Consider the following 27,701-nt stretch of genomic DNA (forward strand, 5'->3'; position numbering starts at 1 on the left):
CCACAAATGACTTAAGCTGTTAACTTTTTTAATGTGGCTGACACTCCCTCTGAGTTCAAACAAACCAATATCCCCGAGTAATTCATGTACTCAAACAGTACACTGACTGAACTGCTGTGAAGAGAGAACTGAAGATGAACACCGAGTCCGGCCAGATAACGAACAACAGACTGACTCTAAGATTACACTACAGATGAAGTGAAATCAGTGTACACTTTAATAAATTATACTTTGTATTACAAATAAGCGTACTTACTAAAAGTACACTAAATTACCACTATACATTTTTGTATTTTAACATATTTTATGAGAGTACTCTGATATGCCAATAAAAATACACTTATTTTAGAGTGTACTGTATAAAGTGTACAGAAGTCACACTTCTAATGAAGTGAGAACATAGTACACTTTAAAAAAAGTATACTAACAATTAATTTCCAAAAAATATATACTTCCCATAAGTACACTGAATTGCCACTCTAAGTATGTCAAATTTAATACACTTAAAAAAAATAAACTTCAATACTATTTAAAATACATTAACAACAAAGTACACTTTCAAAAAGTACATTTCAAAAATAATTTGATTACTGATAAATTAGTATACTTACTGTTTGGACTATTAAGTTGAACTTAATTACATCTTTTTTGAAGTATACTTTTAAAAAGTACAAATCAAATACTCTTTAAATAAAGTAGAAGTATACTTGTTTTATAATTCATGTACTTCATTCATATTTCAAATACACTAAAGTATACTACTTTTTTACCTGGGGTTATAACTTTTGAACCCTTTGTTCCAGAAAAATGAATGTCAATACAACTGATTCCTCTCTTCATACTGATCACATTCAATATCTTACATTAAGACTCCACCCAGTACAGTAGTGGCCATTTTGAAAAGTACAGTATTCCATTTTTTCACTACTCCTCCTACAATTTTTGTCCAATTTTGTCCAAAATCAGCTCAGGTGATCTTTGGACCGAGCCGCACAGAAATGACTGAACAGATTTTTGATATTCGCTACCATTCCCAAGATATTCATCTCTGAATGTGACCTTGCTTGTGTTTGTTGTCTTATGCTAGTTAGCTTAGCATGCTAATTGCTTAGCATGCTAACCAGTTGTCATTCTCTTTAATGTGGCTCTTCAGCTATCAAGTTAACCATGAGCTTCATTAGCATTAAGTTAGCTTAGCATGCTAATATGGTTAGCATGCTAAGTAATGCTTTTTTGTAAATTCTTTCTTACACTAAAAGTTCTCTTCCACAGATTGTTGAATGTGCATCTTCAAGTAGCTCAATGTGTAAAGCCAGTTACCTGATGAGCTCTGCACCCCAAGATAGTGGGTTCAAATCCCAGGTGGAGCGGTTTTATGAAATAGTGTGTTTTGATTCCTTTACTGCCTCTTGGATTAGAAATAAATGCTTTTTGTTTCATGCTGTGTTCATTTTCATCTAAGCTTATGTACATTCTGAGTTCATTTTCGCCCGTAATTCTGAACCAGCTGTTTCATGTTTGTTCATTTTCTGCTGTTTTTCCTCTTCCTGCTCTGTATTGCGCTTCAGCATGATGAGCTGCAGAATGATCTAAAGTAGTTATTAAATATAACATTCAGTTCAGTTTTATAAAAATTCTTCATTTTGAGTTCATTTTCACATTTTCACACAACTAATGAACTTCGGCAGGTGTGCCAACTTTCACCTGCACAGTGGTGCAATGAGATGAGAAATGGACACTGGACTCGGAGGTCGTGGGTTCGAATCCCGTGTGGGGTTCCTTTATACAATTGTGTGTAATGAGTCATTTTGATACCTTTTTTATCCAAATAAGCATTGTACTAATCTTTATTCCTCTTGAATGAGATACAAGTGTTTTTAGTTCATTCCCTGTTCATTCTCTGAACTTCTATTGATTTTCATTTCATTTCCACCTGTCCTTCTGAACCAGCTGTTTTGCATGTACATTCAATTTCTGCTGTTTTTGCTCTTCCTGCTCCGTATTGCGCTACTGCCCCTTCTGGGGCTTGGCCCCGAATTGCTGCTTGCAGCTATATTCACATTTGAAATTGTCCTGATATTTGGGAAAACAGCACTCTCATGTGGTATTGCTTATGCTTTGGCAAAAAAATCACCACACTCTTACTGCATAAGAGATAAACATGTCCAATTGTCTTTCGAAAGTTTTATTTCTTGTAAGAAAGGTCGAACAGTCAACAGAAAAACAAGTAGCTGCAGAGTGTAAGACAAAGAATGAAAGCTTCCCCTCACTTTTCTATTTCTAACCTCCAAGGCTCCTCCAAGGCTGAAGCCTCTGTCCTTTTACCATATTACGAACATCTCTTAGCAGCTGTAACTTTCCACACATTGTCAGCACAAACATGTTTTTAACATACATCTTGCATGTTCCCATACCATATCTTGCTCTTTCTATTTCTAACATCTACATTAAACACTATGTTAAACATTACCACTTAAGCAAACATCATACCATGTTCCATAAGCATTATATAAAAATCATGTGAAAAATAAAAATTTCCACTACACTTAACTATATTCATTAAAGGTCTATTTAAAGAAATAAAATACAATAAAAATGTGTCATTTTTGCCAAAAGCCCAATAATTTCCATGGCCCCTTTCAAGCACAAGCAGAGGCCCATTTTAAGTTAAACGGGTGAAACATAGCAAAGGCCTCTACTGGTTCTGCACTGCACCTGACTCAAACTGTTCCCTCCACCTGCATTGCTGGCAGCAAAAGTGGGTCTGTGGGCTCCAGTGAAACATCACTACAAAGGATGGGTGTGCTGGTGGGCCAGTCATCAAGCTGAAAAAACAAACAAACAAACAAAAAAAACAAGATCAAGTGGTATTTTTTTCTAATACTGTAGTGCAAGTCATTACTTCTAGAAATAGTTAAGGTTTAGTGTGTTTTCTATGTTCTACTTTAACACTCTGGAGTCTGAGGTATCGCCGGCGATACCACCTCGGTTTTTTTCTTACCAGTGTGAAAGAGACTCAAAATACTCTGTCAGTGTTGCACATACAATTAAGAGCTATACACCATTTTAATCTCTGGAATATTTTATTTTATTTGTGTACACTCAGAGTAAAAACAAAATGTTGTGCTTTTTGTAAAATAAAGAAAACTAACATGATGCGTGATCCGTCATCTCCCTCTGAACGAAGTCCAATCTGATAGTTCTCAGAAAATGAACTGTAACTTTGTGAATACTAATGACACAAAAATGAGACTTGTCTAAAAAAAACGTTGAAATGTCAGGTTTCAAATCGAAAACAAATATTTATATATAATCTGTATGAAAAGAGAGCCATGTCAGAAGTCCGTGATTCAGCTCATTAGCTGCTAATGCGGCCACGCCCACGGAGCCAGTGCTATTCAGACGCGAATTCAGTCAATGCATGCATATATCGTCTCAATCGTGTATTTATTGTCTTAAAAAGTTTTATGAATAGCCATAGTTAGCGATCTCTGGCCTCTGTTAGTTCAGTTCCTGGAGAGAGTCACATGACCTGTTCTTCTTTAGATAAATTTGTAGACAAAATGTGCACCGAGCGCCCTCCGGCTAAAACACAGTAGGCCTATCCAGCGTTCATAGTGATGACAATAAATACTGAATAAATATTACTCCTCTGTATAGAACATTGACAAACATATGAGAATCCATCAATATTTCTCCAAATGTGCATGCTTTTAAGCTAAAAGCCTATATGAAATGCCACAGAAGTAACATAATTGTTCAGACACTTTGCAACACAGAAATACATTATATTTTAAAGAATAAAATAGAATACCATTATTTTAAATTGTAATATTATTTCACAGTATTGCTGTTTTTTCTGTATGTTTGATTTACACCATGATGAGCTTGAGACATGATCACAAAGGGTTTTTTCACAGCCTACCTGTCTGAAAGAGCTCATTATTTATGCAGGTCATTGCAGGTGTAAATGACCCATTATTCATGATGATTCACGCCTCCACGCATACTGTGTTTCTTGACAAAAAGTGTCTTACAAAATTTAAATCTCTCTAATGTTTTATATGAACAAGCATGCAGCATAATTTTTACATCATTCTGAAGCAAAAACTCCAGTCTACAACCTCCAATACCCAGAAGTCTTGTGAACACATATATAATATTCCTTATTTCAGTGACTTAAGTTTTTTGTTTTTTTCAATAACCATGCATAAACATTATTCCTTCAAAAACACAAACATGTACATATATGTTTCTCACATATTATTGTAGCCTAGTTTGTGCTGAATACAGTGTAATGACACTTTTTCCATGAATATGTTTATGAACAACTGAAAAAAGCACAAATGTCAGGGCATGTCAAAATTTCTCCAGGGCCCAGAAAATCCTCAGACCCCAGAGGGTTAACTCCCCTTGTTCAGGGTCCACTAAGAGTGCTTTGCACCCCTTGTGTTCAACATCAATGATGCTCAGGTCAAGCCGACTAAGTACTCCCTCCTATTCAGCATGGTGTTTAGTAAGCTCCCTTAGAGCTCAAGCATTAGCACCGAGCCCATGCCCATGGTATTCTGGAGTAGTAGGCCCTATATGGAGGCCTCCTTGTCAGTCTGGTTGCATGAGTTCTTTAGTCCCCTTGTTTTAAAGGTGCCATAGAACATCTTTTTAAAAGATGTAATATAAGTCTAAGGTGTCCCCTGAATGTGTCTGTGAAGTTTCAGCTCAAAATACCCCATAGATTTTTTTTTTAATTATTATTTTTAACTGCCTATTTTGGGGCATCATTAAATATGAGCCGATTTAGGCTGTGGCCCCTTTAAATGCTCACGCTCCCCGCCCACGGAGCTTACGCTTGCCTTTAACAGCATAAACAAAGTTCACACAGCCAATATAACCCTCAAAATTGTTCTTTACAAAGTGTTCGTCATGCAGCATGTCTAATCGCGTAAGTATGGTATTTATTTGTATGTTTACATTTGATTACATTTGATTACACACTGTTGGAGAGATTAATAAAGAATGAAGTTGTGTTTATGAATTATACAGACTGCAAGTGTTTAAAAAATGAAAATAATGACAGTCTTGTCTCTGTGAATACAGTAAGAAACGATGGTAACTTTAACCACATTTAACAGTACAGTACAGTACAGTAACTTTAACAGAAATTAACAGTACAGTACAGTAACTTTAACAGAAATACCCCTGGTGGGTATTTCTGTTAGACATGTTTCTAAGTAATTCGCCCTCCTCGGGCCGCCTTGATGGCTCGAGCTACATTCCTAGCACTTCTAGCTATTTTGAGTGTCCTGGCTCCCCAGAGTACACAGATTGAGTTCACGTTACAGGCTCTACAGGGAGCATGGGGTACTCCTCTCATTAGGACCCTATGTATTGTACCCAGCCTCCATAGTGCTTTGAAAAGAAGCACTCTGTAGGTCCAGGGTTGAGCAGAATAACTCCCCTTGTTTTTAAGGGGTTGGAAAGCGCTTTGCTGAGTCCTGCTCCCCTGTATCCCCAACTCTTTGTCCGGTTTGAGCTGGTTACTGCCTCTTCTACAGTCCCTCTCATCTGGTTGCCTCTCATGAGGCAAGTATGGTAAGAGACTCTGTTTAAAAAACAGACAGGTTGTTGGCTAGACTAGGTCACAAGTCAGACCAGGTTAGCCTCGCTGGTGGCTCTGGGGGTTGACACAATATCCCCCTAAAATGTCCGGATTCCCTCTCGAGGAAAATTTCAGCATGCACTCCCCTCAGCATGGCAGCGTGCGTATTTCATTCCCCAAATTGTCTCAGGATGCATTGCAAGTTCCCTTTCGAAAGGGAACGTCTTGGGTTACACTGCATTTCGTAGCCATGCCTCCAGGCTGCCTAGTCAGTCCCTTCAGACTTCTAGGCACCCCTTATATATTTTCTGCTCACACTGGTATGACATCATAGGCTGTCGCCAGCCAATAGGATTGCCATGGTTTTACAGTTTCTTCAGATACCAGTCACGCAAAGGTGGTCCCCCCAAGGTGTCTCAGGACACAGTGTCTCAGGGAACATCTCGGGTTACGGGTTGTAACCCTTGTTCCCTGAGAAGGGAACGAGACACTGCGTCGGTAACGACACTTTGGGGAACGCCGTTAGCATAGCACTATTCTAATCTGCCGACGCAGTGTCTCGTTTCCTTCTCATGGAACAAGGGTTACAGTCGTAACCCGAGACGTTCCCTTTCGAGGGAATTTGCACCGTGTTTGCAATGACACTTTGGGGAATGAATACCCACTATGCCACACCAAAACACATCTGTCCCAGCGTGAAACTGAGACCGAACACAATTTAGGACGAGAGCACCCGTGTGCCTGACGTTGAAGGGAGGTGCAGACTAGGGTTGCACAGTGTACCGGTACTACAGTAGTATCGCGATACTAATATATATACTGGCGATGCCATTGTATTTTTTAAACAGTAGTATCGTCAGTACCGTAAGGAATGTTGTATGTGCGGTAGGTACACTTCAATTGAACATGCGTGCCTGCAAAAATTCATCAAAAGATGAATTTTGTTTACTATGATTCATTTGATTGGTAATAAAAGCCTGTTATTCAATCTCATTAATGAAGTATTCAGAGAAAAATCTGGTCTGTTTTCATGTTTTTATGAAAGTTTGGTTCATTTTGTATACTGCACTGTAAATTCTAACAAGTTCAGTTTACTTAAAAAAAGTTTGGAAACCGATTGCCTTATTTTTGCAACGCAAACTTAAAGGGAAAACTGAAATTAATCTATTAACCCTTTGATGCACAAGCTATGAAAACCCCTTCTAATGCGCAACATGTAGTTAACAAGTAGTAAGAAAGAAAAAATGAACATAATGATTTTTGACAATCAACAACAAGATATTTAGGGAATACCTGGAATAAATGAATGATAAAATACATTTCTTTTAAAGATTCAGCAAAGAAACACTCAACCATGATTGAAATTACATAGGAAATGAATACGGGTCATTTTTGACCCATGTTGCGCATTAGAAGGGTAGTGATACAAAAATTATTTTTATTAAAAAAGTAAGAAAGAAAAAATTAAAATGAGGATTTGTGATGATCAAAAACAAGTTAATTGAGGAATACCTGGAATACTGAATGATTAAAATAATTTCTTGCAAAGATATAGAAAATAAAAACTCAGCCGGGTCATTTTTGACCCATGTTGTGCATCAAAGGGTTAATCTATTAAAAGTAAAGAAATCTAACTCTTCCCAAGTAAATTAAGTAATAAATATCAAGTTAGTTTAATGTCAATTCTAGTTAACATACTCTAGAATATTTACTAATCTTACTTAAGGTTTAATAGTAAGATTACACGAGAAAATTTAAGTTTTATATTGTGTTCTGCAAACTTCTTAAATACTATTATTCTCAACATGGCTTTAATCTGCCATTTTATGCTACGTAGACTTAAAAAAATATGTGCAATCGGTTTCCACATTTTCTTCAAGTAAAGTGAAAGAAGAATAGTATGTTGTACTGACAAAAGCTTTGTTAGTATAGTTCACTTACACGAGAGTACTACTTAACTAAAAGAAGAACTGTAGAGAGTACTTAATTTACTTTAAATAAAATTTTATTGTCACCATTGTTGTGGTTTGCATGCCGAATGTTGAGATCTGTGTGTGGCTCAAGTGGTCAGCTGTAAGCTACTGTTACTCAATTAAAAGTTTAACAAGATGTTGATAACATAGTGTTAGCACAAACATTTTAAAACATTACTACTGAATACGAAAATTAAACATCTAACTAAACAACATTCAGTTAGAAATCAGATCATCTCTTAAAAAAAATCTTTTTATTACTTCTCTTCCTTTGAAACCATAAACAATGATTTCTTGATGCATGGCTGCACCAAAATGGAGAGAATTATAAAATCTTTAACAAAGTTCCAAGTGCCCAACCAAAGGGAACATGAATCACCATCATGGTAAGTAAAAAAAAAAAAGTAACCGAGTAAACAAGCCATTAATAGACAGCAAGAATAGCTTTTACTTTTATTTCACCGAAGTAGATCCACTCTGTAAACATAACGTTGAATCCTTGTGAAGTCCGTGTGATTGTGCACTGTGTGGAGGGATGTCTTGGCATGTCTTGAATTTTTTTTGTAATTTTACTCAAATTACATTAGTTATGGGAACTATCTGTTCTAAAATTTCAGCAACAATTACAAATGTGTAGTAAAGTCAACATTTTGGTTAAAATCAAGTAAACATACTAGTGTTTTTATAGTAAGGAATACTATTTGAATTTACAGTGTGCATGGTATCGCGATACTACTTGGTATCGTGATACTTCAGCTGGTATAGTATCGTAAGACATTTTTATGGTATCGTGACAACCCTAGTGCAGACTATAAAATCTAATAAAGGTGTGCGGAGTGGCCCAGCCAGCCGCATCACAGATCTCATGAAGGGGGACCCCTGAGAGGAGGGCCCTAGAGAATGCCATGCCCATTGTAGAATGAGGGGTTCAACGTTGCTCAACGCTGCTGCCTGTCTGCTGTCTGACCTACGCTCGGAGCTTCGTGGAGTTTATCCTAAATCCTTCTCTTTATTCCTATTCACATAATATAACTTTCTTATTTTCACTAGATTACTTAACCTATTGCATAGTATTACTAAACGGAACGATTTATTACTAGCAATCCACCAGCGTAGTCACCTAGTGTTAGCCATAGCCCGCTAGCCTGCTAGCTACCGTCTACTTTCTTTTTTCCTTTAAACCAACCTTCCTTGTCGATTGAATGGCGGATTTATCCGATGTATGTTATTCTGATCTGTCCTCGCCAGATCGGGAAGCTGTGGAGACGTTGCTGCCCGGCATTCATCGATCCACCGCGAGGTACAGCGTCCCGCACATCACCCTCGCCCCAGGCACCGGCAAGCGACCGAGACATCCAGCCAGCGAGTCCCGTGTGCGTTGCAATTTTTCGGACGGCGTTCATCAAACACACGGTCAGTCATGTCCGACGATTATCATGTGTAGTAAATGAAACATGTACAGCTTAGCTCTTTCTGTCAGCAGTGAGACTTACACATGTGATAAATGCAGGGATATTGTCAGGCTGACAGAGAGAATCTCAGAATTAGAGACACGCATCCAAACTTTAATTGAGGATAGTGAGAATGAAAGGGCCTTAGATACTGCTTTGGATGCGACTAGCCTAGTAAACACTGCACATTCGGTTCCGGTTGTTGAAGCCACGCAGCAGGCTAACTGGGTGACTGTGAGGCGGCATAATGGCAAGAACAAACACCACTCTTCTGTTCCGATTAGAACATCAAACAGGTTCTCCCCACTCAGTGACGCACCCACTGAGAATCCTGTTGAAAGTGCCCTAGTAATTGGCGATTCTATTACACGGAACGTGAAAATAGAGACACCAGCCACCATAGTCACGTTTGCCGGGGGCCAGAGCACCTGACATCAAAGCAAATTTAAAAGTGCTGGCTAATGCTAAACGTAAATATTCTAAAATCATTATCCACGTCGGCACAAATGATGTTCGACTTCGCCAGTCGGAGATCACTAAAATTAACATTAAAGAGGTGTGTGAACTCGCAAATTCAATGTCAGCAAAAGTAATTTGTTCTGGCCCTCTTCCTGTTCGTCGGAGTGATGAGATCGTTAGCAGGTTATCATCACTCAATGGCTGGCTGTCTAAGTGGTGTGTGCAGAATAATATAGGTTTCATAGACAATTGGAAAAGCTTTTGGGGCAGACCTGATCTGTTGAAAAGAGATGGTATTCATCCCTCCCGGGATGGTGCTGCTCTTCTATCTAGAAATTTGGCAAATAGTCTTAGAGCTGAAACAGGACAAACCAGGGCCCAGATCAGGACGCAGACAAACTGGCTAAACCGACCGTCTGCTAGCCGCCTCACGTCACAGAACTCAAATAATTCACAGCACATAGAAACTCTTTCACCTAGATATTATCACATAGAGACTGTGTCTGTACCTCGAACTAGTAAATACAAAAAACTTCCGAAACCTTTTAAGGGTAAAAATTTAATTGATGTTCAAAAAATGAAAATGACAGATAAATCAGATAAACAAATGATAAAGCTTGGGTTACTGAATATTAGATCTATTTCTTCAAAAGCACTTATTGTAAATGAAATTATCACAGACAATAAACTAGACTTGCTGTGTTTGACAGAAACCTGGCTAAAACCAGACGATTACATTACTTTAAATGAATCTAGTCCTCAAGGTTATGATTATCGACACAATCCTCGACAGAAAGGCAAAGGGGGAGGTGTTGCTGTAATTTATAGTAATAAATTCAGAATCACTCAAAAGAATTTCAAATATAATTCCTTTGAAGTGATGGTGCTTTATGTAACATTATGTAAGTTGACATTTGTGCTGGCTACTGTATACAGGCCACCAGGGCACCATACTGACTTTATCAAAGAATTTGCTGATTTCCTATCAGAGTTAGTACTGGCTGCAGATAAAGTCCTTGTTGTTGGTGATTTTAATATCCATGTAGATAATAATAAAGACGCATTTGGATTGGCATTTGCAGACATTTTAAACTCTATTGGAGTTAGACAACACGTGTCAGGACCCACTCATTGTCGTAATCATACCCTAGATCTAATACTGTCGCATGGAATTGATATTGATGCTGTTGAAATTCTACAGCAGAGCGATGATATATCAGATCATTATCTAGTCTCGTGTATAATACAATTAGCCAAGGCTACAAAACCACCACCCAGCCATAAATATTGTAGAACCATCACGTCTACCACTAAAGATTGCTTTATAAATAATCTCCCCGAGCAGTTTCATCGCCTTAGTATACCTGACAACTTAGAAGAACTCGATGCTACAACAGAAACTATTGGCTCTCTCTTCTCCAGCACATTAGATGCAGTCGCTCCTTTACGTCTAAAGAAGATTAAGGAAACTAATCCAACGCCGTGGTATGATGAGCACACTCGGGCTCTAAAACAAGCTGTTAGAAAAGCTGAACGTAGTTGGAAGAAAACAAAACTAGAAGTTTTTCGCCTTTCATGGAAAGAAAAAATGATTGAGTACAGAACGGCTATAAGAAATGCTAGATCTACTTATTTTTCAAATCTCTAAATAGAAAACAAACATAATCCTAGGTATTTATTTGACACAGTGGCTAAATTAACTAGAAACAGAGATTCAACTGCTGATGTTTCCATAGAGCACAGCAGTAATGACTTTATGAACTTCTTTACTTGCAAGATTGATAATATTAGAGAGAAAATTAAAAACATGCAACCGTCTACAGTTTCGCTTCAGACAGTGCACTGTAGTGTCCCTGAGGTAAAACTAGAATCATTCGCCGCTATAGGAGAGGAAGAATTATCTAAACTTATCAAATCATCAAAATCAACAACATGTATGTTAGACCCAATGCCGACTAAACTACTGAAAGAAATGCTTCCAGAGGTCGTAGGTCCACTTCTTGATATAATTAATTCATCCTTAAAACTAGGATACGTGCCAAAAACCTTTAAGCAGGCTATTATTAAACCTCTTATTAAAAAACCTCAACTAGATCCGAGAGATTTAGTAAATTACAGGCAAATCTCGAATCTACCTTTTCTGTCAAAGATACTAGAAAAGGCAGTTTCAACACAACTGTGTTCCTTTTTAGAAAGAAATGGAATCTGTGAGGATTTCCAGTCAGGATTTAGACCAAACCATAGTACTGAGACTGCTCTCGATAGAGTTACAAACGATCTACTCTTATCATCCAATCGTGGCTGTATTTCTCTATTAGTGTTATTAGATCTCAGTGCTGCTTTTGACACTATCGATCACAACATTCTTCTAAAAAGACTTGAAAACTATATTGGCATTAGTGGAATTGCTTTGGCATGGTTCAAATCGTACTTATCTGACCGTTATCAGTCTGTAGTAGTTAATGAAGAGATGTCGTGTCGATCACAGGTTCAATATGGAGTACCACAAGGCTCAGTACTAGGACCGTTGCTTTTCACTCTGTACATGCTGCCCTTAGGAGAGATAATTAGGAAGCATGGTGTTAGTTTTCACTGCTACGCTGACGATACTCAGCTCTATATTTCCTCGCGCCCTGACGAAACCTACAAATTCACAAAACTAACAGAATGCATAGCTGACATTAAAAACTGGATGACTGTTACGGTATGCCGGTGTAGAGATGAGGCAGATCACGGATTTCCACAAATAGACGATACTTTAATGAACATAGGCAAGGAGACATCAAACATACGCTTAACACAACAGAGAACGGAAAAGGAGTGAAGGGAGTGAGTGCAATATATAGGAGTGCTAACAATAGAGTCCAGGTGCAGGTGATCCGTGATGAGGAACTGACGAGGGAAGTGTGTGCAGGTGTGGAGAACAGGAGGATACTGGGAAATGGAGTCCAGGGAAACAAGGGATCTGTAACAGTACCTCCCCCTCCCGGTAGGCGCGTCCTCGCGCCGTAGATGTAACAACCGGGAGGGGGGCCGGCGCCCTGGAGACCTCATGCCGGTGCAGGGGGAGGAGTAGACTGGAGTGGAGGTCTCCAGGGCAGGTCCAAAACCCATGGTGGGTCAGGAGCCGTGGGCAGCCATGGCGGGTCAGGAGCCGTGGGCAGCCATGGCGGGTCAGGGGCTGAAGGCAGCCATGGCGGGTCAGGGGCTGAAGGCAGCCATGGCGGGTCAGGTGCAGCGGGCAGACATGCAGCGGGCAGACATGGCGGGTCAGGTGCAGCGGGCAGACATGGCGGGTCAGGTGCAGCGGGCCGCCATGGCGGGTCAGGGACCGAAGGCTTCATGCCGTAGTGCCCAGGCGGCGCTGAAGGACCGGCGGGAGATGGCGGAACCAGCGGCTCCGCCGACCGAAGCGCAGCCGGTGCTCCAGAAGGCCACAGTGTAAGACAGACGACATACAACAAAGTGAACACTGGGGAGAGTGAGGAGGCCAACTGGAGCTGAGGGACGGAGTGACGGAGCGAAGACGGAGGAGTGCAGTCCAGAAGTGAGGGCAGGCCGACGAAGGAACAAGGTGTGAACGGGGGCAGGATGGAGACTGGTGACACTGGTGGACTGCTGGACAACGGTGGAGCAGAGGGAGGTTGGAGCCGGGGTGTAGGTAATCACCCAGAGGTCCGAGGTGGAGATCTGGGCGAAGGGGCTTGAGGTGGAGGTTCAGTGTAAAGACAAATGGACGGAGGCGGGAGAGGGAGGCAGGGAAGGGAAACAGTCTTTGGGCTGGAGGGTTCAAGAACACAGTTCACCGGAGTAGTTGGCTCGGCGGCGGCTGGAGCTGAGGGCTCGGCGGCGGCTGAGACTGGAGCTGAGGGCTCGGCGGCGGCTGAGACTGGAGCTGAGGGCTCGGCGGCGGCTGAGACTGGCGCTGCTTGCTCGGCGGAGACTGGCGAACTTGGCTCGGCGGAGACTGGCGAACTTGGCTCGGCGGAGACTGGCGAACTTGGCTCGGCGGAGACTGGCGAACTTGGCTCGGCGGAGACTGGCGAACTTGGCTCGGCGGAGACTGGAGAACTTGGCTCGGCGGAGACTGGAGAACTTGGCTCGGCGGAGACTGGAGAACTTGGCTCGGCGGAGACTGGAGAACTTGGCTCGGCGGAGACTGGAGAACTTGGCTCGGCGGAGACTGGAGAACTTGGCTCGGCGGAGACTGGAGAACTTGGCTCGGCGGAGACTGGAGAACTTGGCTCGGCGGAGACTGGAGAACTTGGCTCGGCGGAGACTGGAGAACTTGGCTCGGCGGAGACTGGAGAACTTGGCTCGGCGGAGACTGGAGAACTTGGCTCGGCGGAGACTGGGGTTGAGGGCCATTTCATTCCCTCAAATACAATTAAAATCCCCACAGGCACTGGAGCTGGCTCTGTGGGGACTGGAGCTGGCTCTGGAGATACTGGAGCGGGCTCTGGAGATACTGGAGCGGGCTCTGGAGATACTGGAGCCGGCTCTGGAGATACTGGAGCCGGCTCTGGAGATACTGGAGCCGGCTCTGGAGATACTGGAGCCGGCTCTGGAGATACTGGAGCCGGCTCTGGAGATACTGGAGCCGGCTCTGGAGATACTGGAGCCGGCTCTGGAGATATTGGGGCCGCTTTCTTCCTCCTCCTCCGCTTACTGGGCCCAGTAGAGGAATATGGGTCCAGCCTGGGGCAGGCAGGGAGTTCGCTGGAAAGGTGTGCGGAGGAAGCCGGAGGTTGACTGACTGGCGCGGCCAACCGTGTTTCTGGATGGACCGGACGACAACACTGATCCTGAACCTCTTCCACTAAGAATTTGGAGCCATTCAACCACAAAATTAAATTGATAGTATCGCTTAAGGAGAAACAAAAAACAGGTTCATCAAAACGGATAGTGTCGTCATCCAATCCATCCAAAAACAGGGAGATCAACTGAGCGTCGGGCCAGTTAGTCAAGTAAGCAAGCTCAACGAACTCCTCCACATACCTCTCCAGCGAACGTCCTACCTGCAGGAGCCCGATAAGGCGTTCGCTGGCTGTTAGGGTGAGAGGCGATGGAGGAGCTGGATCCAGGGAGCTGGGGAAAGTCTCCATTTTTTTTTTCCTGTGGAAATCCAGTTGGTATTGGTCCGTTCTTCTGTTACGGTATGCCAGTGTAGAGATGAGGCAGATCACGGATTTCCACAAATAGAAGATACTTTAATGAACATAGGCAAGGAGACATCAAACATACGCTTAACACAACAGAGAACGGACAAGGAGTGAAGGGAGTGAGTGCAATATATAGGAGTGCTAACAATAGAGTCCAGGTGCAGGTGATCCGTGATGATGAGGAACTGACGAGGGAAGTGTGTGCAGGTGTGGAGAACAGGAGGATACTGGGAAATGGAGTCCAGGGAAACAAGGGATCTGTAACAATGACAAGAAATTTCTTATTATTAAATTGAGAAAAAACTGATATCCTAATCTTTGGACCAAAAACTTCCTCACGAAAAAACCTTGAATACTCTCTAACACTTGACGGGTGCTCCATTAAATCTTCGTCCTCAGTTAGGAACCTGGGTGTGCTCTTTGATACCAATCTTTCATTTGAAAGTCATGTTTCTAGTATCTGTAAAACCGCCTTCTTCCATCTAAAAAATATATCTAAATTACGGCATATGCTCTCAATGACAAATGCGGAACAGTTGGTTCATGCATTCATGACCTCAAGACTAGATTATTGTAACGCTCTACTGGGTGGTTGTTCTGCTCGGCTTTTAAACAAGCTACAGTTGGTCCAAAATGCGGCAGCTAGAGTTCTTACTAGAACCAGAAAGTATGACCATATTAGCCCAGTTCTGTCAACATTACATTGGCTCCCTATTAAACATCGTATAGATTTTAAAATCTTGCTACTTACTTATAAAGCTCTAAATGGTTTAGCTCCCCAGTACCTAAGTGAGCTCTTAATGCATTATAGTCCTTCATGTTTATTGCGATCTCAGAATTCAGGCCAGTTGATAATACCCAGAATATCAAATTCAACTGAAGGCGGCAGATCCTTTTCCTATTTAGCACCTAAACTCTGGAACAATCTTCCTAGCATTGTTCGGGAAGCAGACACACTCTGTCAGTTTAAATCTAGACTAAAAACACATCTCTTTGCTCTTGCATACACATAACACATTATCAATACATGAACATTTTTCAAATCCGTTAAAGGATTGTTACGCTGCAATATTTAGGTCGGCCGGAACCGAGAACATTTCCTATAACACTAGATATACCTGTACATCAGAATAAGAATGGCATCTCTGCTAATATCTGTCTCTCTGCTTATCCTGAGGTTTGCCGGGTGCTGGATTCAGGCCGTATACAGATCAGATGGAGAACCTGTGTCTGGACCTGACTACAACGTAGCCCAGGAGACAATGGGCCTACAGACCCAGCTCTGGCTGCATCTATAATTCAGATTTTTAATCCCCATATCCGATTAAATATATTTATATATAATCTATTTTTAATCTCTACAATAAAAATGTATAATTCAGATTTTGATCTCCATATCCATTTACATATATTATATATATCTTCCAAGGGTTTTTTTTTCCCTCCTAGGACTTTTTTCCCAGTGCTAGCACGCTGGGTGTTTCTCCTAGGGGTTTTTTTCCACCCCTGGGAGTCAGCCGACATTGGCTTAATGTAGCACCATCTTGTATATGTTACATATTACCACGCTTGGTTGTACAGCTTATTTTTAACCACTTCCCTTTTTCTGTGCTTCTAATATGTAAAGCTGCTTTGAACAATTACCAATTGTAAAAGCGCTATATAAATAAATTTGACTTGACTTGACTCTAGGCCAAAGGTGAAGGCAGGTTGCGCTCCTGATAGGCCGAGGCAGTAGCCTGAATGATCCAACTGCTAATCGTTTGCATAGAGACAGGGAGCCCCTTCTTAGGAGACCTGAAGCACACCATCAACTGATCTGATTTCTTCCATTGAGAAGACCTCTGTAAATACACCTTCAAAGCTCTGACAGGGCAGAGCAGATGAAGTCTCTCTGCTTCTGCCGACACATGAGGTGGAGGAAGGAAGGCCTGCAAAACCGTAGGCCTTGCTAAACTGGACAGTACCTTAGGCACATAGGTAGGATGCAGGATGGCTCTAACTCCCCCAGGGGCAAACTCCAGGCATGAAGGAGATATAGACAGGGCCTGGAGATCTCCCACTCTCTTCAGAGACATAATAGTGAGGAGAAAAGCCATCTTAAGTGTCAGGTTCTTCGCTGATGCTGACTCAAGAGGATCGAAGGGGGGCAGAGAAAACCCTTTGAGCACTACTGCCAGATCCCAGGTTGGGACTCTGGTTCGAGTCACAGGTCTCATCCTCCATGCACCTCCAAGGAAACATACGATCAGCTGGTGCCTCCCCAGAGGCCCATCACTCATAGGAGCATGGAAAGCTGCAATGGCAGCCACATACACCTTAAGTGATCTTAGAGCGATCTTAGAGGAACTCCAGCGCTGAAGCCACCAGACAGTTAACTAGGTCCAAACCACGCTCTCTACGCCAAGTGAAAAACACATTCCACTTTAGGCTGTACAATCTCCTCGTGGAAGGAGCCCTGGAGCTGATTATGGTCTCAACCACTCCAACCGACAGGCCAGCCTCTAGGGGCCAAACCCACAGTTTCCACAGCTCTGGCTGGGGTGAAATATCCTGCCCCCTGCCTGAGATAGCAGTTCCCTCCTCTGAGGGATCTTCCACGGCTGGTCTGCCAGGAGTGGCATGATGTCTGAGAACCATACTCGGGCCGGCCAGAACAGGGCTACCAGCAATATACTGACACTCTCTTTTTGCGCCTGTCTATAGGCGGAGAAGCTTGTTGATGGCTGCAGCTGTCCACTAGGGACAGTCTTCTTTGATCTCGGGCGATGGGGCAGATACTGCTTGAAGGCTGCAGACAGTTTTTTCACCTCATGAAACCTGTCGACAATGGCGAAATCGGGGCATCAAAGAGAAAAGCCCTGTCTTTTTCCCTGATGCCCAACAGATTTAACCATAATTGTCTCTCCGTGGTTACCATTGTTACCATGGAGTGGCTGATGGCACGAGCTGTCTCCTTAGTAACATGGAGAGACAAGTCTGCTCAGCTCTACGCAGCTCAGCGATATCATCTGGCGTTGGCCCATCGCCTTCATCGAGATCTTTAAGAAGATCGGCCTGGTATGCTTGCAAAATAGACAGTATTCAAGCAAGCACCAGCCTGACCCACAGCCATATGAGCTCTGCCCACCAATTCAGATGTAATTCTACAGGGTTTGGTGGGCAGCGCCGGGGCTTTAAGAGATGACGCAGCGTAGGGTAATTCTACAATCTACAAATTGGTAAAAAACAGATTATCAAAAGTGCATGTTTTCAAAAATTTCAGCATACTTTCATTTGTTTTAGTTGTTATAGTTTCCTTTTACTGCAGTAAAAGTAGAATGCTTACATTTAAGCCATTCTACATTTTTGGTTGAGTTTTGAATGTGTGCATCCTTGGCAATATAGCAACATATGAGTCATTACTTTATAGAATGTACAGTGGGAAAAAAAAGAAGAAAGTAACAATTGTTCAGGGCAGCCACTGGTCAAATGAGTCCCTTATGCAGAACTTCAGTTGCCCCCTTAGTTGAAATTGCTTTCTGAGGGTGGATGGGGTGTTGATGGTGCTCCCATAGAGGGTGGGATGGTGTCCCCTTAGTTATTGCCCCACACAGACCACATATTCTGCGTATTTGGAACAGTGGTAGTGGAATCGTTGTAGTAAAAGCTTTATATGAAGCTTTTACTGAAATGAAAATATGAAATTGCTGCCATTTATCAACAAAAAATCCAACATACATAGTCTTTGGTTAGAATGGAATTTTTTTTTTTTTTTTTTTTTTGCAATTTTTTTTGCAATTTTTTCTTAACCCCATGTCCCCATTTTTCTAAAGGTGTTATAAATCAAACAGAATTAGTTTTTTTGAGAATGTAAAAATGTGCAGTTTTCTGTGATGGGTAGGTTTAGGGGTAGGGGTAGGGGTAGGGATAGGGGTAGTGTAGGGCGATAGAAAATACAGTTTGTACAGTATAAACACTATAAAGCCTATGGAATGTCCCCACAATTCACAAAAACAAACGTGTGTGTGTGTGTGTGTGTGTGTGTGTGTGTGTGTGTGTGTGTGTGTGTGTGACAGAGAGATTTGCAATTTATGAACATAGAGTAGGGTAGAGTACAAGGGAAAACAGGGAAACAGTCAATAACTGTATAACATCAGATTGATCGGTGATGCATCAGAAGAAGACAGACAGATGGCAACAAATACAGCATTTTACATTACAGTATGTATGCCATGTGTAAAAAGATTACCATAGTAGAGACTGCCACATTACTACTCACCCTTATAAAGGTCAATTACAGTATAGATTCAGTCATATGGTACAGTGAGAACATTTAAAAATTATAAATTAAAAATTAAAAATTATTTTCATGATTTGTTATTACAACATTTTTTCTTTTGTCAAATCAATTTAGATAATTAATGTGGTTAAGATAACATAATATTTTGAGTTTCTGTTGATTAAATCAATTGCCTTCATTGTATTAACTGAAATTTTTTATTTCAATGACCTCAAAATTTTAAGGCAACCAGGTAACTTTTTTTTTTTTTTAAGTTAAACCAGCAATTCTTTTTTACAGTGTATATTGGCAGGAAACTGAAAATGAGATACCATTACAAACATTATGGATTGTATGCCAATTGTGTAATTAAGGTAATGTAAGTCTATTTTCATCTGTAGCCTGTGTAACTGTAATTATTTTAGCAACACGGGTGATTTGAAACATGTATTTTGCATTGTTTGCTTTTGAATCAACTGAATGTTAGAAATACTAAACTGAAAGAAGAACATACTGTTGTGTTTTAAAGCAAATGTTCTCATTACATATTACAACAATCTTGTGTTTTGAAACAGTGAGTATGTAGAATGAAAATATGTACAACTGTAATGAAAGCAAGAGATCAGGTTTTGAAAGAATGACTAGCCGTGTTACAAGTGTGATCAGTTTGGATTTTTGTACCAAGAGTTTTGAAAATATACACCTTACATGTGAAAATAGTACCAAAGCAAATAATAATAATAAAAAAAAAAACAGTAAATGCACACTTACCAGTACTCTGGGAATAGGCTCCATGTGGCAAATTTGTTTGATCTGTGGACCAAAATATGTTGCCGACCATCCCAGAATAAAGACCACGGCAACCGCTACTACTACAGCAATGCTCACTATCATCGGCTTCACAAAGTCAGATGTCTGCTCTAGAAAACAAATCAATGGTTAAAGTTAACTGGCATAGAATGACATAGTATTATATTTATCACCTTGTCAATTCTATTAGTTTCTTCCTTATGTATTAATCTGCAGACATGGAATAACATCAATCTACTAAATCTGCACATTTCCGTTATCAAAGCTTTGCACCCTGATCACTCACCAGGAATGATTACGCACTGCGTGTCAATGCTGCAGATCTTGTTAATGGCTTCTACTATTGCTTCTGCTCTGAAGCACATCTTCTCTTCCCCTCGATGGGCAGCAATAGAAAAATTATAGGGATACGCTCTTATCACATGAATTAAGGCCTGCAATAACATCCATCATGGTCACAATAGACCTTAGTCAGGACAGATATCTTTGATATTCACTTCGAATATCATCGACAGATGTCGATGATATTTACTTTATACTTTCATTTTATTTTACACAAATGAACACAAGGCTGTGAGTGATAGATGTGCAGTCTGTTCAGTAGGTTCTACTTTACACAGGCCATATTCTTCAGCTTTTTTGACTACTGGAAAGATGGATCAATGCCGGCAGCACATTATACTTAAGAAATGTCACAGTCACAATCATGCTGTTGTTAAGAAAATCGGCACGGCTGTCATTCCACAGGCAATTGCAACTGTGGCAATATTTAAGCTGACATCATGATTGTGACTGTGGAATTGCTTTTATACAACAATTCATTGCAACCAGAAGTGAATATTGAGTAACCTTACATTTTATACACAATATTGCTAGTTATTTTGTCTATTTTTGCTTAAAAAAAAAAAAAAAAAAAAAGTTCAAACGAAGCCAAAGCAGAAACTGTTGCATCTCTTAGCAACATATACAGGTGCTGGTCATATAATTAGAATATCGTGAAAAAGTTCTTTTTTTTTTAAGTATTTTTAAAAATTAAACTTTCATATATATTCTTTATAAATATAAAATAAAACTTATAAAATTAAACTTTCATATGTAGATTCCCTACATGTAAAGTAAAACATTTCAAAAGTTTTTTTTTTTTTTTTTTTTTTTTTTGATGATTAGAGCGTACAGCTAATGAAAGTCCGAAATCCAGTATCTCATAATATTAGAATATTTCCTAAGATCAATCAAAAAATGGATTTTCAAAACAGAAAAGTTCAAGTTGACTGCTAAAGTATGTTCAAATACTTGGTCGGCAGCACATTTTACAGCAAATGACTTGCTACTAGCACAAATTACAGCATCAGTGAAGTATGGCATGGAAGTGATCAGTCTGTGGCACTGCTGAGGCAATATTGAGCCTTCAGGTCATCTGTATATTGTTGGATCGACTGTTTCTCGTCTTTCTCTTGAAAATATACATGAAATGAAAATTTACTTTTATCTGCTTAAATGAAAATTTACTTTTAAGTGGCTTGGTAGTCCTCTTCCTGAAGATGTCTGAGTGTGGTGACTCTTGATGCGCTGACTCCGGCTTCATTTGACTCATTGTGAAGCTCTCCTAAGTGTTTGAATCGGCTTTACTTGACAGTATTCTCAAGCTTGTGGTCATCCCTGTTGCTTGTGCACCTTTACCTACCCAATTTCTTCCTTCTAGTCAACTTTGCATTTAATATGCTTTGATACATCACTCTGTAAACAGCCACCACATTCAGTAATGACCATCTGTAACTTACTCTCTTTGTGGAGGCTGTCAATGATTCTCTCCTGGACCATTGCCAAGTCAGCAGTCTTCCCCATTAGTGTGGTTTCAAAGAACAAGAGATACCCAGAATTTATACTGTAGGGATGGTCATTTAATGAAACTCAGATGTAAATATTGTAATATTTTGAGATACTGGATTTTGGACTTTCATTAGCTGTACGCTCTAATCAACAAATTTTAAAAAAATAAACTTTTTAAATGTTTTACTTTACATGTAGGGAACCTAGTATAAATGAAAGTTTCATTTTTTTAAAATAATTTACAATAAAAAAATGAACTTTTTCACGATATTCTAATTATATGACCAGCACCTGTAGTAGTGACACTCACTGCCTCATTTTCAATTGTGTAAAATAGAAATATGCTGTCTACCCTTAGTAAGGTCCACATCCATTCATTAGCAAAGCCAGACATCTACAGTATACAGATAGCCAATAGCCAGGTATCTTGTTACATATAGTTGATACAAAATGAAATTATTAAAATATTCTCACATTCTGTTCGTCCCCCTCATTCCAGACTTTAAGGTTTATGATCATATCAGAAAGTGTTGTACTGAAGCCCACCTGGATGGGATCCCCCTCCACATTTACAGTCATTTTCGGAGCCAGCAACACTGCTATAAAAGACCAAAAAATGACATGACCCAACTGAGCAATTTCAGACATGTATCTCTATTTTGGTTTTAGCAAAAATAATGCCAATAATGCTCAACTGTCTCTCCTGTTGAAGGTTGCTGGTAGTTGTGTCCATGATTTTTTGCCATCACAGTTTGTCTTTATGCGGATGCTGTAGTCAGAGTTGGAGGCCAGGTCATGAGTGAGATCACACCTGTTTTCACTGATCTCTTGGCAGTCATATGCATTCACCCAAGTTCCATTAAGTTTGTATAACTCATATTCTCTACATTAAGAATCAGAGATGAGTAATTATTCATTTTAGAATGATTATTCAAGACAATTGTCATGATTAACACATTATTAAATAAAGATTATGTTTGATTACATTCCTGGGCAAAAAAGGTGGGAGGGGAGGGGGGCAAGCCCAAAATGGCTAAACACTAGGCTTTTAATTGTCTTAGCCACAAATTATTAGCAAAATGTAAGCAAATGCACTAATTAAAAAGCCATTGCTGTCTCAGAAAACATCAAACCGAATGAAGTTTTTTGTCAGAATATGGGAAGTTTTGTGTGGAGTGATGAATCACAATAAAATATGAATTGCATGGTAATGCTCTAGAGTGGTGTCTTCGAAAATCTGGTCAGAATTATAATAATAAATGTATCTGCATCACAGTGAAGCATGGAGAAAGAGGTGTCATTGTGGGGAGCCTTTTTAGCTGCTGGTATTGGTGAGCTACTTCACTGTGAAAAGTCATTTAATGCTTTGGGGTACAGGAAGATATTGCAGAATGGCTTGCTTCCCACAAATGAAAAGTTGTTATTTAAAGAGGAATGATCATATGTTGTTTTTCAACAAGACAATGCTTCTGCCAAAATTGCAAAGGCAGTCAAGAATGGGCTTGAGAACAAGTCCATCAGGCTCATGTTTTGGCCTGGTCAGAGTCCAGAATTGAACCCTATAGTCGATATTTAGTAACACTTTATTTCGATGGTCCACTTTAGACATTCTACTAACTATAAGTTTGCGACTACATGTCAACTATCAGTCATTAGAGTATTAGTAGACTATTAGTAGACTATATAGTAGAATATTAGTAGATTAGTAGTCTAATATCTGCTGACACTTTATTTTGATGCTCCCCCAACAGGCATTCTACTGACTAACACCTAACCCTAACCTACTCTCTAATAAGAGTTAGTAGACATGAAGTTACTTATAGTAAGTAGAATGTCTAAAGTGGACCATCAAAATAAAGCGTAACTGAATATTTGGTCTCGTATTAAACTCAAAAGAACTGTGGGACATTTTTCAACAATTCATGTTTGAAGCCATTAATATTAAGTGGAATAACACTCTTCTTCCTGTAAAAAGCTGTCTGCATGTTGGGGAAGGCTATTCCATGCTGGGTTACTTTATCTACAGTGATTTATGGTTAAGACCATTAAAAAACCACTGAATATTTTGCCATTTTTGGCTTAGCTTGGTCCCACCGCCCTCCCCCAGGAGTCTGCCCAGGAGTGTGTATTATATATTTTAATTAAATATATCAGTATTTAATGTATAAGAGTCATTGCAGCTTTTATAAAAAAAACATGTACTTTATTTTATTTTTACTCTTTTTTTTTTTTTTTTTTTTTTGGCAGACAAAATAAAGTGTTTTTGTAATGACTATTTGATGCCTAACATGTTTTTGCTTGAAGTGTTTGATGGAATCTAAACACTTTTAAGAATACTTGTTCTGCCAGACTGCCAAACATCAACAAACGTCATCTTGTTCAAAATCATGCAGTCTAGAATGTAAATTGACAGAACTTTGCAATATTGACAGTGTTATCAAACTGAAAGGAATTAACATTGAACTGACTTGAGATTAATAATGACAATTGCCTTCTGTAGAGATTTCATTGTTTCCGTCTGATAATTATTGTCTGTTATAACATAACATGCTGACACACTGTACACAATGCATTTTTAAAAGGCTGGATTGGAACATCAGCCTTATTCCTAAAATAAATAAATAAACAACAACAACAAAAAAAAAACATTCAGAAATATGCGTACCCTTGAAATTGCACAGAGTAGTTGACAGTGGAACATGACACCTGCAAGGGGCTCCATTTCAGGATGTGCTTCATGTTTACAGAATACATTGAGGTGTTAAGAGGTGTGGGTGGTGTACTTGAATCTGAAATGCATGACCAATATTACCATTTGACTTTTTAAATACTGTATTAACGAATTACATAACATAATCCCTTCTTATACAGTAAATGTAATATCTATATATGACTGTTTAATGATTATGTGAAATGATTTCCTAAATAAGCATCATAAATGTATGATATGGTACTACACACATTTTATGTTTTAGGCAGAGGTGTAAAGAGTACCTGAAAACCACACTTGACTAAAAGTACAGATACCCTACAGTGAAAATTATTACTATTACAAGTTCCAAGTCACCAATTCCAATGTGAATATAGAGTAAAAGTCTTAAAGTATCTGATTTTTACTGATTTTTACTCATACTGAATGTAGGCTCAAAGATGCACTAGTCCTCATCACCTAAGAGACATGCCAGTGAAAAACAAGAAACAGTTGATTTGTAAGGAGAGCAATCTCATTTATTTTCTAAAATCAAAATGAAACTGAACACCTCAAAATTGCAATAAATCAAGGTCAACACAATAGCCTCTTAAAAGTCTACAAACACTCAAATCTCAGTTAAATTCAAGTGCTCAAAAAGGCATAAGTAAACCAATATTCTTCAAAAAGATCTTTTCAATATAATAGATAAATAAAATAATGTTAAGTAAAAGCCTACTTGCACTAGACATGCTGGTTTCGACCTTAGCACTGGTTGCAGCCATGTCCTCATCTCATATATAAAAATTGCCTGCAATTTGCAACCACCTGCTAATGCACTCACATTCGCGTAAAATATAGCCTTGTTGACAAGTTTGGGTGAGTAAGGCAAAACGCACAAGATAATGTACCTTCAATGCCCTGTAGATGACAATATCACTTCTTTTGTATCAGAAATAAAGTGCTGAAGAAATAGTAAGGTATGTAACAAGTATCACAAATGAATTGGAGTACATATAGTTATTCAAAAATGTAGTCGAGTATAGAATAAAAGTTGCTAATATCTGTGATAATAAAACTTAGTAGCCAAAAAGATACTTACAGTACCTAATTACACTTACTCCATTACTTTACACCACTACTATTAGGCCAGGTTTAAAATGCCAAACTCAATTTTATACAATATGGAACAGCAGGTTTCTGTTCCATTAAAAAAACTACAAGACCCCTGACCAATAAATACAACTGGTTTCTTGATGGAAGAATCTCTTTAAAACTTTTTGTCCAGGCCTATGCCACAGATTTCTTTTTACATATCTTGTGTACTGTATATAATTGACTGAAATTCTGTGATAACATAATTATGCAGTCAATAATCAATTATCACATTTCCCACTATCATGATGCACAGTTGCTGAGAGGTTATACATACAGTTAATGGTAAAGTGCAGAAGCAGAGGAAACAGGCTTTTAATCAAACTGCCGTTCATAACCTCCTGTTCTCCCGTCTCTGTGAATGCCAGCCCTGGATCCCTCTTCTTTTGCAACAACTGGAAAGAGTCCAGGATTTTCCCACTGTCCCTTTTCAAGTAAAACTATCCCTGAGAGTAATGGTGTTAGAGTTGTCTTCATGTTATCTGCACCTGTGAACATGCCTTAATGAGACATGGGAAACGAAAGGTGCAACAAGAACAGCATGACCCGTTGGACAAGATACCTCATGCACTGGAATAAACCTGTAGGACCTGTTTGAAAATTACGGTTGCATGAGATTTATGAAACTATGTAAAAAGAGAAGGAGGTGAGTCCCTTTGTAAGAGGAGGTGTGTTAAATTAGCCCTATATGTGTAAATTACGATTGAGAAAGTTAAATTGTTTGAAATTGTATTTTGCACTGCCCTCAAGTCTGCCCTCATTTAGGAATGTGACATCTGAGATTAAATATATTTTAAACAGTTTGTCAAACTATCATTTAACATATATTCTTGATAAAATATCAGTGGCATCACTGGTTGTCAAGATAATGATCACAAGTCATCAAATACTAGTGAAGAACTTTGATTTTTTTTTTTTTTTAGTTGTATATATTATTTCTGATGTGTGTTAAAAACTGGCTAAATTTTGTTAAAGAATGTATAAATGTATAAATGCATCATTAATATCAAATATGAAATCAACTATTAATTTTTGTTTGTTTGTTTGTTTGTTTTTTCACTTTGGTGCTATTTTCACTAGGTGTACATTTTCAAAACTCTTAGTACAAAACTCCTGATCACACTTCTAACACAGTTAGTCATTCTTTCAAAACATGATCTCATGCTTATATTCTAGTTGTACATATTTTCCTTTTTGCATACAGGTAATCATTGTTTCAAAACTCAAGATCATTGTGATATGTAATGAACCTTAATTTTAGTACTTTTAACAATCAGTTCATTCAATAGCAAACAATGCAAGATACATGTTTCAAATCACACTTGTTGTTGAATTAATTACAGTAATACAGGCTACAGATTCCACATTAAAAAATACACTCATTACCTAACTTATGTAATTGAATGCATATTGTTTGTAATATATTCATACAGAGTGTTGTCAAAGGGTGTTAAGTTACAGTATGAAATGGCCATGAGGCTTTGTGCTAGAACAAAGTTCGCTGCCAATAGTAAATGTTCTCACTGTGCCATATGATTGAATCTATTGTAGTTGACCTTAACGTGGCAGTCTCTACCATGGTAATCTGTTTACAGTATCAGATGGCATATACTGTAATTTATAATGCTGTATTTGATGCCATCTGTCTTCTTCTCATGCATCTCTGAACAATCGGATGTTATACAGTCATTGACTGTTGACTCTTCCTTGTATAGTCTGCTCTAGCTCTACAAGTTTTATAGAAACTGTCTATAGAATCAATATACTGTATATAGAAATCTATAGGTGTACTAAATCATTCATTGATTAACTATTAAGTTTAGTTGGATTATTATTTGCTTTGGTACTATTTTCACATGTAAGGTGTACATTTTCAAAACTCTTAGAAGTGTGATCAGTTTGGAGTTTTGTACTAACACAGCTAGTCATTCTTCAAAACCTGAAATAATGACTAGCTGTGCCGCGCACACACTTAACGATTGTAAGGCAGATTATGAATGTAAATTGATACTTATGACTGATCGCGCTCAAAAGCGTCCAGTCAAAGCCAGTTGTGTTCCGTCGCGATTACAGTCAGTGTTCAAATGCCATGAGTAAGTATTTAAAGCTGCTTCAGTCGCAGAAAACAATCGCTGTATGTTGAGTACAGTCTTAGAATGTTTTAGCTTGTCGTTAAATGTGTGCCCGGCTTAACACAGCTAGTCATTCTTTCAAAACTTGATCACATGTTTTCGTTCTAGTTGTACATATTTTCATTCTACTTACTCACGGTTTCAAAACACAAGATCATTGTGATATGTAATGAGAACATT

General features: G+C 39.3%; 1 protein-coding gene across 1 annotated transcript; it reads right to left on the reverse strand.

Annotated features, from left to right (window-relative positions):
• Positions 1-2,720: 2,720 nt before the first annotated feature.
• On the reverse strand, positions 2,721-25,932 carry crfb16 (cytokine receptor family member B16). The gene is made up of 7 exons (XM_067363917.1): positions 25,667-25,932; positions 24,211-24,334; positions 22,241-22,428; positions 22,020-22,144; positions 20,002-20,149; positions 19,677-19,825; positions 2,721-2,825 (listed from the first exon to the last, which is right to left on the reverse strand). The coding sequence occupies exons 1-7, from the start codon at positions 25,722-25,724 to the stop codon at positions 2,721-2,723; spliced, it is 897 nt and encodes a 298-aa protein (XP_067220018.1). The 5' UTR covers positions 25,725-25,932.
• Between the last annotated feature and the right edge of the window lie 1,769 nt (positions 25,933-27,701).

Source organism: Chanodichthys erythropterus, chromosome 16, assembly GCF_024489055.1.
Source record: "Chanodichthys erythropterus isolate Z2021 chromosome 16, ASM2448905v1, whole genome shotgun sequence".
Lineage (NCBI taxonomy): Eukaryota > Metazoa > Chordata > Actinopteri > Cypriniformes > Xenocyprididae > Chanodichthys > Chanodichthys erythropterus.